The following is an 18532-nucleotide window of genomic DNA, read 5'->3' on the forward strand; positions in this document are numbered from 1 at the left end:
GGGCAGGGAGCAGGCTGGGTCCTGGAAGCCATCCCTTGGCCCTTTGCCTCTCACCTGCCCGCACCCACCGCACAGCTCCCAGGGGCTGGGGTCTGCCAGAATGGGGCGTAAGAGACCTGAGGCTGGGCTTGTTGCAGCCTGGACAGCATGGCATTTTTGTCTTCCTGTGGGTTTCGCTGTGGTTTTTAGTAAAGCTGTTGGTTATAAGAGAGTTACAGCAAAAATTCCCCTGGCTGCCTTCTGCTAAATGGGGTTCTGCTGGGGAACAGCAGCAAGGTAGACTCGCAGAAGGCAAACTGCCTTAGAGGCAAATTCTGGAGTAGCCCCTGGATTTTTTTTTTTTAAGAAATAAAATGTATTTATACACACATGACTGTATTCACAGAAACGCCTAACAAATCAACGGAAAAAGAACTCCTGGGAAAAATCAGGGACTTGAGTATCATACTAGTGAAAAATAAAAGGTAACTGAATATCAGCCAACCAACCAACAAATTGTAAAATAAAACTCAAAGTATAACATTAAAGCTAAAATACTAGGAGAAAAGGTGAATAAAATATGTACTGTGAGAAGTACAGGACATCTCTGAGATAAACTGAGGGAGACCTAACTAAATGACAATGATGACTCGTCGTTGTTACAATGTTCACTGTCTCCAGACTGATCCACAGGATGAAAGTAGAATCAGATTCCCAGAAGGGTTCTTGCGAAAACTGGCAAACTCTCTTCAAAATGTACATGAAATGCAAAGGTCCTGCAAAAGCCAAAACAATTCTAAAGTAGGAGGACTTAACATCACTGGATTTCAGGAGTCACTATAAAGCCACATTCATCAAGACTCTATGGGATAATTCACAGAAGAGTAATCCTACGGAAGGATGGACCAAATCACAGAATCTAGAAACAGAACAAAACATGTACAGTCAACTGATCTTCAACAATGAAGGCATTGAAATCTAAGGTATCACACAAAAAGCACCAGCAATAAAAGAAAATCTGACAATAGCATCAATACTGACAAAAACATCAATAACATCAAAATTAAAATGCTTTGCTTTTTTGTAGGTTATTTTAAAAATTTATATATTTTTTATTAATTACATTGCATTATGTGACACAATTTCATAGGCTCTGGGATTCTCCCAACTCCTCCCTTTACCCTCCCCCCATGGTGGATTCCTCCAACTTGTTGCTGTATTACAGTTCAAATTCAGTCAAGATTCTTTCATTGCAAGCGCATACCAAGCATAGAGCCCAGCATCTTATTGTCCAGATAAATTCAACAGTTTCTTGGGGAGACCATCTCTGGTCTGAAGGCAGAACTGGCAGAATATCATCCTGATGAATTTAAAGCCACAACATAACATCAACAACGATTTACAACATTATGGAATTAATTGACATGGTATTGAGTAACCAATATGCTAAAAAAAATGCAAGTTCTTAATCACATCCGGTGACTACTTCAATGACATTTAAATTTTATTTTATACACAGAACCGGCTGCTATACACCTTAAAATGGCTATATGGTACTATTCAGCTGTCTCGTGTCTATTTTCATTTTAGTATTTAGCAATTTATAGTGTTGAAGCATAATTTTGTTGAACTTGGCATGTTTTAGGATAGTCTAAACTGGCTTATAACTCTAACAAGGCATATGTCAACAGTTGAGGTGCAGAACAGTTTTAGGAGGGGTGTGCAGAGAAATCTTCAATACCCTAGTGAGGAGTAATTAATCTTTGTGTCCTACCTAGTAAGGTATATGTGTGAGTCCAAGCTGATCCTTTCCTGTCTGGTTCTATGCTTTTCTTGTTGTTCTGTGCCTATCTACTCTAATTTGTGTGTGTGTATGTGTGTGTGTGTGTGTGTGTGTGTTGGGGGGGTGGTGCTCCGTAGCAACCCTGATGGTCATTGCAAGAGAGGGTGGGGATCCAAAGTTGGAACAAAGACCAGAGAAAGCTCCTCTCCCTAGTCCTGAAGGAAGTTTACTGTTCTGTTTCTGTGGACCACTCAGCGCTCCTGGCTGTTGTTCCGATGACCTTGGATCCTGCAAGGAAGCAATTGGGCTTCCTCCATCCCGTGTTGTAGATCCAAAAGGTGGTGGGTGACCTCAGAGTTATTGGCCTCCGAAGGCACTCAAATTTCCCTGTGGTCTCCTTGTCTGTTGGGATGTAGTCCTTGGTGCCTATACTGACAGTCCTTGGTGAGGATCTGGGAGTCTCCAGGGTTGGGATACAAGCCTCCTCCTGTCCACCTGCTCCACTCTGACCCCCTGAATCCTATAGGTTAACTATTTTTAGTTCGGTATACGCTTGCAATGGGGGAATCTCAACTGAACTTGAGCTGTGGTTATGCAACAAGGTGGAGGAATCCACCATGGTGGGAGGGTTTGGGGAGGGGTGGGAGAACCCAAGTATCTATGTAACTGTGTCACATAATACAATGTAATTAATGAAGTTAAATAATAAATAATTTAAAAAAAACCAAAACAAAAAAAAAATAAAAATAAACAAACAAAAAAAGACTAAGGCAGGCATAATCTCTCCCAATGTGTAATTTCATTGGTCAAGCTGCAAACCATCAATGTTGAATGCTGGATTTTTCCAGTTTAAACATTTTCAAAGTAATTTTTAAAACTGAGCATTTTAATATAAGTTATGGAATAGTTCTTACTGCCTTTTTAAAGTTAAGGCACTAAGTTTCAAAACAAATTAAACTCAGTAAAGGCAATCAAACACTAAATATTTCTGGAGACTCTCATAGTTTGCAATACTTTGGTAAAGTATAGTTGAGGTGCAATTGTAAGTATAAATGTATGAAATTTACTACCTACTTCCTACCTGGATTTGAAAACTGCTTTAGCATTAGTTTTCAAAAACCTTGACTAAGAGTTAGCACATTGAATTTTCTAATAACTTAGGACAGTTTGAGTTGAAATTCCTCCTGGCCATCAAGCACAGGCACTAATGTATTTTAACAACCTTCAAAATATTTGTGTCTTATGTCTTCTTAAAGTTTAAAAGTGAGTGAGAGATTCACAGAATCATGTGGATCAACAGACATTTGGTGAAATACCTTTTTTTTTTAAACCGACATGTATTTTCTCACTTTGATAGATATCATAAAAGGTTGATATCAGAATTTTCCTTTTTTATATAAAATAGTCCTGAATATAAAGCAGTGACATTACTACAAGATACATTTGACATGATTTCATTATTTCACAATGTGCTTTTGCCTGATTTACATTAAATGAAATGACCATTAACTCATCTAGTTGATTCTCATCCCCTGAGAATTCAGGGGAATGCAAGTCCCGAAGTCAGGAGACTCCATTTAAAACTTTGTAGAATTATCAGCGCTCCAAATCACTCATTCAAAATAAAATGCATTTAACTGAATATTTTAACTAACACTGTGGTCCAGTTTGATCAGAGTTATGTTAAACACAAGCAGATAAAATTACTTTCATGCTCAACAGCAACAGAAAATGCACAAAACCTTCTGAGACACATAAAAGCTCTCATTATCTAAGTAACTTACAATACCAAAAAAGACATTGATTCAGCACATAAATCCATTATTTATGATGGTAAAACACATCATGTGACTGAGGAAGAGAATTATGCAGTCCTATAGTCAAAGCCCAAAGGAAAAAGCTAGCCGGAAGTGCAGAGAAGGCTGAAAATAACTTCTAGGATGGGAAGGGTTAATTGATTTAGATTTCTCTCTAGCTTAGGTTGGGAACAAGTCTGGGAAGTTCTGGCTGGAGGCCTTTCCCGTCACTACTCCCGCGGGAGGACATCAGAACCAGGACGAAGGCTGGGGTGGCTAGATGGAGAGGCACTCAGCAACATCCGTGAGGGCTAGATAGTTGAGTTGGTTAGAAGGAACTAAGCTTTAATACCCATTGATAGGCATAGGAGCCAAATGGGATGTGGGACAGACTGGACTAGTCGACTATGCACACTGGCAGGCCAGGGTGGGGGGCGGGCCTGGTGGGGGTTATTGTGGGTTGCCCCCACTGGACTACAACTCCCACTAGTTGATAAAAGAGTCGAGTGCATGCTGGGCAGAACCACACTGGACTACAACACCCATTGGTTCCAGTGCAAGTCGGGATTGAGAGCAGAACCAACCTAGCAATTGCAACCACTAGCTGATTGTGGAGATGGACTGTGCCGGGCCCTGTGCTTACTAGAACATATGGGAATCTGGTCTGGGAATACCTCAAAGTTTCCTGGGAGATCTCCTCAACCAAGAAAAGACAGAGGACAGAACAAGTCAATCAACCACCTCAGCTATATGTTGGGCAGCGAAATACTGGGCGGATAAAGACTCTATGATGGACTATAACAATCAATGGATTCTTCAATGACATCATCGAGCTGGAAGTGGCAAGAGTGGCAGCGATTCACAACTGGAGAACTATTACAACCACTTGAGCAGGTATCTCAGAGCATGCCCCAAATCCGGGACTTTGGGCGGGTGGGAAACTGGGTGGGGCTTCTCCCTCAATATCCCCCTTTGCCTCAGATACATGAAGGAAACAATATGGACATAAAAATCTTACCCACATCCCTATAGCCCCTAAACCTTTGTACCATAATTAACTATGTAAAGATTGTTAACAATAAAAAAATAAATAAATAAAGGGAAGAGTAGAGACAGAATGAACTTACATCTCTAGTTAGATATTCCTGACTGTGACCACAAGGGTGCAGCAAGAGACTTCAGCTAAAAGTGAGACAGTAGGGACAGACCAGGGTGTGTCCAGAAAGGATTCTCATAGAGGTGAGGTCAACACAGCAGCTGAGTCAATCCAATGAAAACGATGTAAAGAAAGCCCATGTAGACGAACCCCAGTCTCTACATTTTTAACAGGCCATGCATTGGTGCACAAAATTTTCAGGCATTTTTCTTTAAGACCAGGGGGTCAGAGGTTTCCAATGTTTTAGGTTGTACCCCAAGGGGATGTCTGTGGTAGAGGGGTTAATTGCCATCTGAAATGGAAAGATAAAAACAGAAGTGTACCTCAGTTTTTTCAATCTTTCCGAAGTTTTAAATGGCTCTCATTGCTTTCTCTCACTGCCTGTGGTGTTCAGGTGTGTACTGAAGGCAGGAAGGTGAGAGAGAGGGTGAGATTAGTTCATATTACCCATAGTCACTCAGCATTCCACACCCATAACCAGGGACATGAATATATTTGCCAGAACACATTCATAGTTAATGAATAGTTCCCTTTACCAGCAGTGTAAGAATTAGTCTTGTTGCTTAGGATATGTATCTGTCAAAACCACATACACAGTAAGTGATAGAAGTGGCATTCTGGAGCTGGGTCTCTGCCTGGATATGTCTATATATCCAGACTTGTTCCCAACCTAAGCTAGCAAGACACCTAAATCAATGAACCCTTCCTAAAATATGTAATATGTACTATACACGGCATAATATGATACATACTGTACATCCATATATATTGCTCTGTCCATGAAAGAAAATAATTGCAGCCTTGACTTGACACTGAGCCTGATTTTGACAATGAGCCTCTGGCAAGAGTCTTAGCAAGGATGTGCTGAGCTGGAGTTTGGAGAGAGAGTCCCAGGCCTGGTTTTTGCTTAGGTCAATGACTGGGTAGGTGAAGCAACAAGGAACCACAATGTGGGAATAAAAATTCTCCCTAGTAAGCTGCATTGACCAAACTGATCTGGCTGGCAGGAACCTGATGTTTCTCAGAGACCAGAGTCTCTGAACAGCAAACATGAGAGCAGTCTGCTGCTCACCACCCACCTAGATGACCCAGTGCTACATGGAGTCAGATTCAAAGTGGATGCAAGCTTCACTGCAGGTCATTCTGAATTACAGCACCAAAACTGTTTTAGGGAATTTCAGGTGAAAAGACGACAGCGACCTCAGTTCCTGTCTCAAAAGAAGAAAGAATTCTCACGTGGACAATGTCAATTAGCAAAAGCCAGGTTTATTAAAGACATCCAAGATGGTCACGGTAAGATTTGTCACTGGCCAAAACGTAAGATTCCCCGACTACCAGGGAAAGAATAACTCAGCCAAATATATGAAAAGAATTGAGATGGCCTTTATTTCAGGGAACCACAGTCACGGGCTTCCCTCCCCCTTGCAGCTGAAAGGACAGACGTGAAGGAGTGGGCTGCAGAGGAAGACTTAATGTCAGCTTTAAGTTGATGATTAAAATGATCACCATGTTAAACAATTCATGCATAAACTTCATTGAATTTACATTTTTGTAAGTCACAGCAATTCCCTTGGTGAATAAACATATACATATACACACGTTACATATATTTATATATATGACTATTTTTCTCTAACCATTGTACTTAGTATATTCTCAATTATTTATATTAGCTACAAACTTGGATTTACATAATAGCTTTACTTCAAAGCCACAGTAGGAATCCTAGGAATATCTAATCAGTCCTACTTTTAAGTTCACTTAATGTACTTGAGAAAAGGAAAAATGTTATGTATAACAACATTGTCCAAACAAACTCACATAGTTGTTCTTACTTATCCATACTCTATAAAGTTAGTCAAGAAGGATAATTAAATCCATATATAATAGGTCAAAAATATCAATTACTTGGTTAAATGGACACACTGACTTAAAAAGGACAAGTTCCAAGATTTTTCGTGTAATCAATGAATCTCATTCATAATGCTCAAACTGAACAGGCAGCTGGAGCACTGCTAATATAATCAGCTTGGGACCTCATTTAAGATCATCTATTTGTTTTTATTGTTTAAATATTTATTTATTTTATTGGAAAAATAGATCAGATTTATGGAGAGAGGGAGAGATAGAAAGATCTTTCATCTGTTGGTTTATTCCCCAAATGGCCTCAAAGGCCTGAGCCGATCTGAAGCCAGGAGCCAGGAGCTCCTTCTAGGTCTCCCACGTGCATGCAGGCTTTAGGCTGTCCTCTGCTGTTCCACAAGCAGCAAGTTGGATGAGAAGCAAAACCGCTGAGACACAAACCACTGCTCATTTGGGATCCTGGCACTTGCAAGGTGAGGATTTAGCTATTAAGTTTTGGGACCTGTATTTTAAATCTAGTGAATGAATTCTGTGCATGAATTATGAAAGGTTCCAATACTTGCCAAACAGTGAGCTCATATAATTTTTATGAGCAGAGGGAAAGTTGACAAGGAAACCTTGAAACATCCACTTCTCACATAGTAGCCTGTGCATCTCCATGAACCAGCTCACAGTTAAAACACCAGTAACCATTGAGGAGTATTTATAAGCACATTTGGTAGGTAGGAACATTTCCATGAATATATACGACAAAAAAAAAATAAAAAACATAAGTTCAAAGATTGTGTAGAAACAGAGCCTATGGGTGAGGTGCAGCCTAGACCTTTGGACTGCTTCTGCTTACAGCTCCCACTTGAAAGTTACAACCTCAACTCTACCTTGTATCAGCCAGATTGAAGGTATCAGGACTTCATCCTTTCTCACAGACTTGCTATATGTCACACGGTCTTTCACAGCTGTGCCTAAGAGAAGTCCCCACTCTTCCATTTAGCCACAATTCTGATATAGCAACCTCAGCTCCATTATATCACTCTTGGATTCCCTGTACCAAATAGTCATTGATCAGTTCACACATGCGCTTATGATTCTGTTACAGAAGTAGCTAGAGACCTACTCCTCAAATGGGGAGTGCTGTATTATTTATTTATAGGAAATGTCACATGTGCTGTGTCATTTTATTTATAGAAAATGTCCAAAATGCACAAATGTAAAGAGACATAAACTAAGTATTTGCCAGGAACTGGAGGAGTCATAAATAGGAGTATATAGGATGAGAATAAAAGGTACACTTAAGGTATAGCTCAGTTGCCTCTGTCGCCTTGTAACTAGGCAAGTGTTGCACCACTGAGTGAAAAGCAGCCAATAGCTCCAGGCATTCTGGGCCTGGTTAATACCAACTCTGTGTTAACTATATCAGTGTGCCAGTATAGTTCCTATTTTTTTTTAAAGATTTATTTATTTTTATTACAAAGTCAGATATACAGAGAGGAAGATCTTCCGTCCAATGTTTCACTCCCCAAGTGAACGCAATGGCCGGTGCTGTGCTGATCTGAAGCCGGGAACCTGGAACCTCTTCCAGGTCTCCCACGTGGGTGCAGGGTCCTAAAGCTTTGGGCCATCCTCGACTGTTTTCCCACTACACAAGCAGGGAGCTGGATGGGAAGTAGAGCTGCTGGGATTAGAACCGGCGCCCATATGGGATCCCGGGCGTGTTCAAGGCAAGGACTTTAGCCACTAGGCCACGCCTCCGGGCCCCCATTTTTTAAGATACGTGGTGAATTCTATGCGGTAGGGTGTGAGGGACACTGTACTTGCACAGGCCACCCCAGGTATGCCGTGTGCTGCTGCATGGTGGGAGCTGCAGATTTCCCTGGGAAAGGGGTGTGTGTACATATTGGAATAGGGGGCACTGAGATCATGTTTTACAGATGAGAAAAGACCTTTAGGGGCTTCAATGGAGTGGCCATTACACTGTTAGCAAATCAAAGGAGTTGAAGCAGCATGCATTAGAAAGGTGAAAGCTAAAGGCATGTAAAGATTAGGCCAAGACATCTGCCCATTGAGACACCTCAGCTAGGCTAAGTAACTTCCCATGCTGTCAGCCAGTGTGCATGAGAGCTGAAGCTGGAGGACGTACCTGGCAGGTTTGGCCACAGTATCCACCCGTGAGTGTCAGGGCAAGTGTTGGGTTTCATCAGGATGGGCCACAGCACCCAAAAGAACACAAAAGAACTGGATCTGGGGACAGATTCTGTAGAGAATTTGTGGGACTGTAGCACCCACGATTTTGTCCTAAAGCTGGAGGTGGTGATGGGCCAATCCAGGCAGAACTGAAAGACATGCATGTGACCAGGGCTGTGAGGATTCTGGGTTGAACGTTTCGCAGCACACACTGGCACATGCAAAGGTTATGACTGGGAATGGACTACGCCAAGCATAGCTACAGCACCTGCCAGCACATGTGAGATCCAGGAAAGCGGGCAGTCCCGTAGGGAAACTGGGGGAACTTGCCTGAAAGGCTACAGTTCCAACTGGTGAGTATGAGAGATGGGGTTGGGGGCAGACCAGGTAAGAAAAGGCTGCTGTACCCATTTTTATATATGTGGACTGGGTCTTGGGTCAGGCCATGCTGGGAAAGACCATAATACCTACTGGTACATATGAAACCCAGGAAGGGGTGAGGGTCATGCCAAGCATGGATACAGCATCTGCCAGGGAAAATGAGAGCTGGAACTAGGCCATGGAACCCTCTGTTGTGCATGAGGACTGGGACTGTGGGGGACTGGGCTGAGCTAGGACACAATACCTCTCAGTTCACATGAGAGATGCGGCTGGGGGAGGAACTGACTGGGCGCCTGCATCCACCAGTATGTACATTGTCAATATATGTAGGCAGCAAACCAACCTGACCCAGCACTAGCTGGTACACATTAAAGTCAAATCTGAAATCATCCATTTGAGGTGTCTTTGGGGATTCCCCATCTAGATGGCTGTATTCAGACCCAAGCCACAGGAAAAACCATAACATATGTGATTCAGCCTTGCAGTCATGTATTGGGACAGGGCCTCCTCAGTTGCTAGAAACGGGCACTGTACAACATGGCCAGATGCATACAGGGTCATGACAACCAGTTTGTTTAGGCCAGCAGAAGATGTTGCGTGCCTTGTCAGAGTATGGAAAGCAGAGCAAGTGGAACAAGTCTCCCGGCCAAGCTTTTTAGTAAATGTCCTGATCTGCAGAAGCGCTAAGGTGAACTTGATCAACCGTAAGACCTTGAGATGAGTTTCTCACCCCTGCTGCAACCTGCAACCAAACCAATAACTTCTCAGAACTATCAAAACCACTCAAGTAACACCCTCAGCACAGTTTCTCTCATCAGGATCCCTAAGGCATTCCAAGGTGCCAATGTGGTTTGACAGTAAGCACTGAACCTACCCATTCCCTCTGTGAGGACACAGGAAAGAAAGCATAAACCAAACAAGTTCCACCCACCTTCCTCCATATCTCAAAACTCTCTACCCCAATCAGAAGCCCTCATGGACATGCATTGCTGTCAACTATGTAAAAAATATTGAAAATAAAACTTTTTAAAAATGAAAAGAAAATTGGTAAAATTTATACTGTATGTTCAACTTTTTTTAAAATTTTTGATTAAAAGCAGTGGCATAAAGAATTCCTACTCATGTATTCTACAAATGCCAAGAGCATCCAGATTTGTATAGAGCCAGAGTCAGGGAATGAGAAATCAATCTGGGTTCCCACTTAGCTTGGAGGAACTCAACCATTGGAAGTATCACATGGTTCCTCGAGAGAAGCACATGATCAGAAAGATGGAATAAAACCAAAGCTGGAACTTGAAATGGGCAACAGGACGTGAGAGGTGGGCATGTGACACAGCATCTTAGTGTTAATATACTGTGCCTGCCCACAGGATTCTTTTTGGAGTAATAAAATGTGAGAAAAAGCTGAGAATCGTCGTGATTATATGTTCATTTGAGCCATATGTATGACTCTGAATTATGACTTCTATTTACTGACTTTTTATTTTTATATATGAGTTACTCTTAATAAACATTTTAGATGCAGTCCCTTCAACCATCTCCACATTTGTCACAGCGTCCAGCACTGTTGACTTACACCCTCAGACTATTGACTTTGACGTGGGGGAAAGTACTTAGTGATAAGATAGACATTTACTTGCTCAACTCAGAATCACTTACCTTTGCTTTTTCTACTGCCACACCTGTGAAAAGATTTGCTTCTTCATGCGATGTATTTGCTTTTACCAATACAGGTTATATTTTAACCTCTTCTAACATTTCTTAGATACAAGCACAAGTAGAGACAGAAAAGCACAGCTGGAGAGGAAGCATCACATTTCACCAGGATGTCTAGAAAATGCATTTTGGTTCTGCTGCTGTTACAGCTGAGCTGCTGCTTCAGATCTGGGAGCTGTGGAAAGGTGCTGGTGTGGCCTATGGAGTACAGTCACTGGATGAATTTAAATGTAATTTTGGATGAACTTGTCCGGAGAGGTCATGAGGTGATTGTTCTGAGAAACTCAGCTTCCATTTTCCTCGATCCTAGCAAACACACTGGCATTAAATTTGAAACTTTTCCTGTATCTTTCACTAAGAATGACCTAGAAAATTTTTTCACACAATGGGTCACTAATTGGACAGAGACAGACAAGGACTCATATTGGAAATATCTCCTAGCACTACAAGACATCTTTGAAGTTTATTCTGGCGTTTATGAATTTCTCTGTAAAGAAGCAGTTTTGAACAAGCAGCTGATGGCGAAGCTACAAGAAGCAAAGTTTGACATCGTTCTTTCAGATGCCATTGGTCCATGTGGTGAGCTGCTGGCTGAGCTGCTACAAACACCGTTTGTGTACAGTCTCCGCTTCTCTCCTGCCTACACTATGGAAAAGTACAGTGGAGGACTTATATCACCGCCTTCCTATGTGCCTTTGATTCTGTCCAATTTAAGTGGGAAATTGACATTCATGGAGAGGGTTAAAAATATGCTTTCCATGCTTTATTTTGACTTTTGGTTCCAAGCATTTAATGAGAAGCAGTGGGATCAGTTGTGCAGTGAAGTTCTAGGTAAGTCACATTTTTTAAAAGATTTATTTTATTTTTATTGGAAAGTCATATATACAGAGAGAAAGAGAGACAGAGAGGAAGATTTTCCATCCAATGATTCACTGCCCAAGTGGCTGCAATGGCCAGATGCTGAACCGATCCAAAGCCAGGATCCAGGAACTTCCTCCAGGTCTTCCACATGGGAGCAGGGTCCCAAGGTTTTGGTCCATCCTCAGCTCCTTTCCCAGGTCACAAAACAGGGAGCTGGATGGGAAGTGGAGCTGCTGGGATTAGAACTGGTGTCAATATGGGTTCTTGGTGCATTCAAGGCAAGGATTTTAGCCATTAGGCCACTGCGCCGAGCCGTAATTCATGTTGTTAATAATATGGAGTCCTCAACTTTCCTGTGATTCTAGTATTGAACTCTATGGATGTGAAGTCAAAGCAAGTATAGATAGGGAAGGAAATGCTTTTTTAATCTCAGAAGTTCTGGAAGTTGCAGGGTCAGATAACTTGCATACCGACGATAGGGGACAGGAGGTCACACTGTACAAGGGAAGAAGGAGTGCAGAATCTTTATGACACTATCATAAATTCCTCATGGTAGAGAAATGTCAGGAGATACTTTTGTAATATCTTTAGAAATTGAGACAAGCAGATAAAGTTGTCACACACATGCCCAATACCAGGTAGGTAGGCAACACTGAAGAAATGGTTTTCTCTGGTATATAAAAATAGTCTTAGTACAAAATTATTACAAAATTAAATTGCAGAATTAATTACAAAATTATACCTGAACAGTTCTCTAGGAGTTGAGAGATACAGTGTTTTATTGCACAGTGATTTATTGCTTAGTTTTTGTGCTGAATCAAGATTACAAGTTCCCTGGCAATAAGGGAAATCCAAATTAAAACATCAATGAGTTACCACCTAAGCCAGTAAGACTGGCCCACATGAATAAAAGCACCAACAACACTTGTTGGCGAGATTGCGGGGAAAAGGGAACCCTACTCCACTGCTGGTGGGGCTGCAGGCTGGTACAGCCTCTATGGAAATCAGTATGGAGAATATTCAAACAACTCAAAATCAACATACCGTATGATCCAGCAAAAGCACTCCTAGGAATATATCCAGAACACTTGTTTTATGAGAAACCAACATGCACTCCTATGTTCAAAGCAACACAATTAGTAATTGCAAAAACATGGAAACAACCAAAATGCCCATCAACAGAGGATTGGATAAGAAAGCTATGGTTCATCTACTCCATGGAATACTACTCAGCTATTACAAAAAACAAAATGCAGTTCTTTGTGGCCAAATGGGCCAAACTGGAAACCATAATGCTAAGGGAAATGAGCCAATCCCAAAAGGTTAAATACCATATGTTTGCCTTAATTTAAGATTATATGATGATATGTATAACAAGTTATGTTATGAATGTTATATGTTGTGTATAAACTAAAATTGAAGTGTAGGTGAGGTGGTCACAGAAGGTGGCTAGGAACTCACATTTACTTTTAACATATTGGTTACTCATTACTACGTCAATTAATTCCATGATAATGTAAATTTTTGCTGATGGTATGTTGGAGCTTTCAATTGACTGGGATGATACTCTGCTGGCTCTGTCTTCAGACCAGAGAGGGTATACCTAAGAAGCCATTGAACTTGACTGGACAATAAGATGCTGGACTCTATGTTTGGTATATGCTTGCAATGGGGGAATCTCAACTGAACTTGAGCTGTGGTTATGCAACAAGGTGGAGGAATCCACCATGGTGGGAGGGTTTGGGGAGGGGTGGGGAGAACCCAAGTACCTATGAAACTGTGTCACATAATACAATGTAATTAATGAATTAAAAATAATAAATAATAAAAAAGATTGCATTATTAAATATTTATCAATTATTTTATTGAAATGAAAACATATATTAGTCTCTATTTTTTACAAATTATGCTTCTCCATTTACAAATAAGTAAAAACTGTGTAAGAAATTTCTGTTTTGTTATTTAAAGAAATCATCCAAGTTAATCTTCTAATTATTTATAGAACGAATTGGTTTTCCCTTCCTTTCCTTATCCCTTTCTCTCCCTCACCCAGTCCCCTCATCCTCTCTCCCTTACAACCTGCTTCTCCTTCTGTATTAGTTTTTACAATAACATATTTTAAATTTACATTGCAATCATAATATGTAAAGCTTCACCAATTAAGAGGTAAGTTTAAGTAAAGAGCAAAAAGTATTAGAGTTACTTTTCACTTTGAAAGCTTTGTGGATCTTAATAGTAACGTCATCAGCTCCTGGGCATTTACTTTGTGGAGGACTTTGATTATAGTTTCAATTTCATTGCTTGTTTGGGATATGTTTAGGCTCTCTAAATCTTCCCAATTTAACATTGGCAGGTTACACATGCTCAATACTTTACTCATTTCTTCAACATCTTGCAGTTTGTTAGCCTATAGCTCTGTAATAGTAGTTCCTTATGCCCTATTGTATTTACATAAGGTCTGTTACAATGTCTCCTTTATCAGCTTTAATTTTATTTATCTGAATTTTTCTCTGTTTTCTTTGCTAGTCTGGCTAGGGATTTTGTCATTTTTCATTCTCTCAAAAAACAACTAGTTTTGTTTTCTAATATTCTTTAGTTTCAATTTTATTTCTTCTCTCATTCTTACTTTTTCTCACCTTATGCTGAGAAGGGGTTTAGTTTGTTATTTCTCTGTCTTTGAGATGCATCATTGTATGTTTAAGTTGAGACTTTTCTTAAATGTAAGCACGCATTGCTGTAACTTCCCACCTGTTTTGGTATGTTGTATTTTCATTTTCATGTACTTCAAGAAAATTTTGATTTTCTATTTAACTTCCTCCTCAAAACCCACTGAAAATTTAGGAGCATGTTGTTTAACTTCCATGAGTTTATGAATGCTCAGTTGTTCTTATTCATTTCTAGTTTTATTCATTTACAGCTTGAGAACATACATTATAAGATTTTAATCTGCTTAAATATGTTGAGATATGATTTATGATATATTATATGACCCAGAAAATGTCCCATTTTTATTTGGCTCTTTTTCATGAATTCTATTAGTGCTATGTTCATTCATGTTGCTTACTTACTTTTTTCACGTATCTTTAGTCTGCCTCTTTGTGTCTCTTATATCCAGAGTTCCCTTAAAACCATTGATTTAACTTCTGTAATTCTCTCAGATTTCATTTAGCTCAGATACAATTCTAAAGATTAACTGTTCTTTTGAGGCATCATACTGCCTTGCTTCTTCATGTATCCAGTGTCCCTATGTTGATATCGTCACATTCAGCACAATTCACTTCTTCTTTATGGAGTTTTATTGGAAAAGAGTTTATGGCTTAACTGGAATACAGGGTAACACTTGGTTTTTTGCTTTAGTTTTGATTCTAGGTGAGCTCAAATATATAGTGTGAGTGATTTATTTTGCCCTAATCAATATCAGTTTTTTTCTACAAGTGACAGAATGATTCTTTCTGCTGCATTTTAAAATTATTTTTATTGCTATTATTCTTTTCTGTGATATAGTTGTACAAACATAAGGATTCCTCCCTTTATTCACTTACTCCCTCCCCATTTCCTCTCCTAACATTTTTGCACATATTATTACAGTAGTTTAGTACTTTAGGAAACAGCTACAAGTTTAGCATTCTGCTATATAAGTGTATAATGGCATTGCAGTTATTGACAACAAATGTGGCTTTGGAATAAGGATTGATTTCCTAGAATCTATGTCTTTGGTCCACACAGAGCTCAGTGTCAGTTCTGAATGTAACAGCCAAGGCCTTGCTCTTGGTGCTGTGGGAGACAAAGATGTCCCCTTGTACACTGGAAGCTTGATCTCAGGGCATGCTGTAGAACTATTGTGACTGTATAACTATGTGATGTAGATGGAACTTTTCTTAGATCTTTCTGGAAGACAACGGGTGCTTACAACACAAACATTCCTATTCCTGGGACTAGGAACAGTGAACCGAATGATGCTGTAAACCTAAAGGGTGACTCCATGGGAAATTTTTCTGAGGCAGATATGAGTCTGAAAAGGTGAAAGGAATGTTCTTCCCCACGGACACTGAGTAGATTCCAGTAGCACTGAAACATTTAGAGCTAATTATTACAGTCCTGGTGTTTCAGGATACACTGGATTTGTAACCCAGCTATCCTAGATGGGGAACATATTTTTCTGTTTAATCAATTGCTTCCAGTGTTTGTCCCCAGATACTATGGTGAATCTCCATGGGTCACATAGAGTGTATAGGCACAGCTCTGGGAAAATGCCCGGAAACTCACAGTTGCAGGATGCAGGGGCTCACTGTTTTGTCCAACATGTCCCTGACTGTCACTCTGATTCTGGTAGGATTGGGGCATATGTGTGTTGCATGACTTTATGCTGTGAGTATGGCTCATTGCAGGGCTGTTGCAGGGGAGGGAAGAAATGCAGCTTGCCTGCTCTAAGCCTGGCAGATGTTCAGAACCCGGCAGCTTCTGAAAGACAACCAGAAGCCCTGAGCGGTCTGCAGAAACAGAAGAACAATAAATGTCCTTTGGGACCAGGGAGGAGAGCTTTCTCTAGTCCGAGCCTGGCTCCACCTCTGGACCCCCTCCCCCCTTGCAATGACCATCGGGATTGCTTCGAAAACCCCTCACAGCAAACAAACAATCATACAAACTAAAAAAAACCTAAAATAAATAGACAAACAACAGAAAGTAGAGTTTGAAATCTGACAGGAAAGAGCTGGCGTGGATTGGCTCATGCCTCGCTCGGTGGGACACACAGATTAGTTACTCCTCACCATGGTGTTGAGGATTTTCCTGCACACCTCCCCCCAAAAAAATGTGTTCTGCACCTTAAATGTCGACAAATATCTTGTTAGAGTTACAAGCCAGTCTAGATTATCCTAAAATCTGCCAAGATCAGCAAAATTATACTTCAACACAACAAATGGCTAAATACTAAAATGAAATAGACACGAGACAGCTGAATGGTACCTTATAGCCATTTTAAGGTATATAGCAGCCGGTCCTGTATATAAACTAAAATTGAAATGTCAATGAGCTAATCATATTTTGTGGGTAGGACTTGCTTTTCTTTGTTTTTTTTTTTAACATACTGTTTACTCAAAATCATGTCAATTCCATAATATTGCAAATTGCTGTTGATGTTATATTGGGACTCTTAATTGACTGGGATGATAATCTACCAGCTCTAACTTTGGAACAGAAATGGTCTCCCCAAGAAACTGTTCAACCCATCTGGACAACAAGTAGCTGGACTCTATGCTTGGTATATGTTTGCAAGGAAAGAATCTTGATTGAATTTGAACTGTAATACTGCATCAAGGTGGAGGAATCCACCAGGGGGGAGGGGAGGGGGAGGGGTGGGGGGATTCCCAGAACCTATGAAACTGTCACATAATGCAAAATAATTGATAATAATAAAAAAAAAAGAAAGTCAGTAGGTGACTGGGATGCCTTCTCAGGTGAAGCCATGATCAGTGGGTGGACATGCAGTGGTTTCTTCCTGTTATTACACAGTAAAACGGCAGAACAGAGCAGGCAGCTGGCTGCAGCACAAGGCTGTGCCGTCTCTGCTGTGCATAGTCTTTGGTGTTTTTTCATGTCTTCATTAAAAATGTCTGTCAAAATGACCCTGAGAACCATGGCCCCTCATTTGTTGTTTTTGGATCCCAGACAGCTGAATTTAGTGTGACTGTACCTGGACAGTAGGGAATGCTGACTCAAGTACTTGGTCCCTGCTGTCCCTGTGGGTGACCCACAAGGAATTCCTGATTCCCAGTTTCTGCTTGGCTAGTCCTAGCTGTTGTGAGCATTTGGAGAATGAACCAGTAGATGGAAAGGTTTTTGTTATCTGTCTTTCAAATAAGCAAAAAATAAAATTGAAAAAAGAAAAAAACTCCGGTCCACCCTAAAAATCCATTCAAGGACTAGATCGCTAAATTTAGAACATGGACTGCGCAATCCTAAGTAAGTTCTATCTATGATTATGGTCAATTCTGAAGCCAAAATATTTGGACACATTTCTGTTTTATTCTTTTCAACTTTAGGAAGAAAAAATACCCGTGTAGGTGTATTGTGGACTACATTGTTGATTATGATTATAAATATATTCAAGTAACATTAATGACATATCGCTTTTGCATAGACCTAATACATAAGCAAGACATAAAGCAAAGTGATAGTTTTAGCAGATAAGCATGTTTATTTATCAATACATATTGCAAGTATAATTTATTGAACCATTTCAGCATCTTTCAGAAATTACCTGTTATACTTCATTTGACAATACTCTTGCCCCTACATTTTCTTACTCCATTCAGGAAGACCTGTTAAATTCTATGACCTGGTGGGGAAAGCTGATATGTGGCTCATTCGGAGCTATTGGGACTTGGAATTTCCTCGCCCAACCTTACCAAATGTCCATTTTGTTGGAGGGCTTCACTGTAAACCTGCCAAACCTCTCCCCAAGGTATGTATGTTTCTGTGTACTTTGGTTTGTTTATGTTACATTTGCAGTGGAAATTACCTTTCATTGTTCATTTCTGCATTAGATTTATGGGGAGAAGGAGCTATGAAAAATAAAGTAGTCAGTTGGAAACTCACATATTTACATGAAATCAGATTCCATAATAATTAACAAACAACTTGAATAACATAACAAGATATTTTGATGAAACTAAAAGCATGTAGAGTGGTTATTGTGGCTCCCAAGAAATACCTGTTTAGTACAGAAGAATGTGGTTGGATATAGAGGCTGATTTTTTTACAGACGTTACTTGGATCCACATTCAAGGACGAAGTCAAAATATTTGGTGAGGATGT

The 18532-nt window shown here is 40.3% G+C and overlaps 1 protein-coding gene across 2 annotated transcripts in view; it reads left to right on the forward strand.

The window, feature by feature from the left end:
* The first annotated feature begins 10949 nt into the window (after positions 1–10949).
* LOC101527092 (UDP-glucuronosyltransferase 2B14-like) overlaps positions 10950–18532 on the forward strand; it is a 100376-nt gene continuing 92793 nt past the window's right edge. For both annotated transcript variants that reach the window (XM_058667253.1, XM_004596209.3), the window contains exons 1-2: positions 10950–11686; positions 18031–18179. In XM_058667253.1, the coding sequence (XP_058523236.1) occupies positions 10966–11686; positions 18031–18179 (870 nt within the window). In that variant the 5' untranslated portion in view covers positions 10950–10965. The remainder of the gene's footprint in view (positions 11687–18030; positions 18180–18532) is intronic.

The sequence above is a fragment of the Ochotona princeps genome, chromosome 7 (genome assembly GCF_030435755.1).
Source record: "Ochotona princeps isolate mOchPri1 chromosome 7, mOchPri1.hap1, whole genome shotgun sequence".
Lineage (NCBI taxonomy): Eukaryota > Metazoa > Chordata > Mammalia > Lagomorpha > Ochotonidae > Ochotona > Ochotona princeps.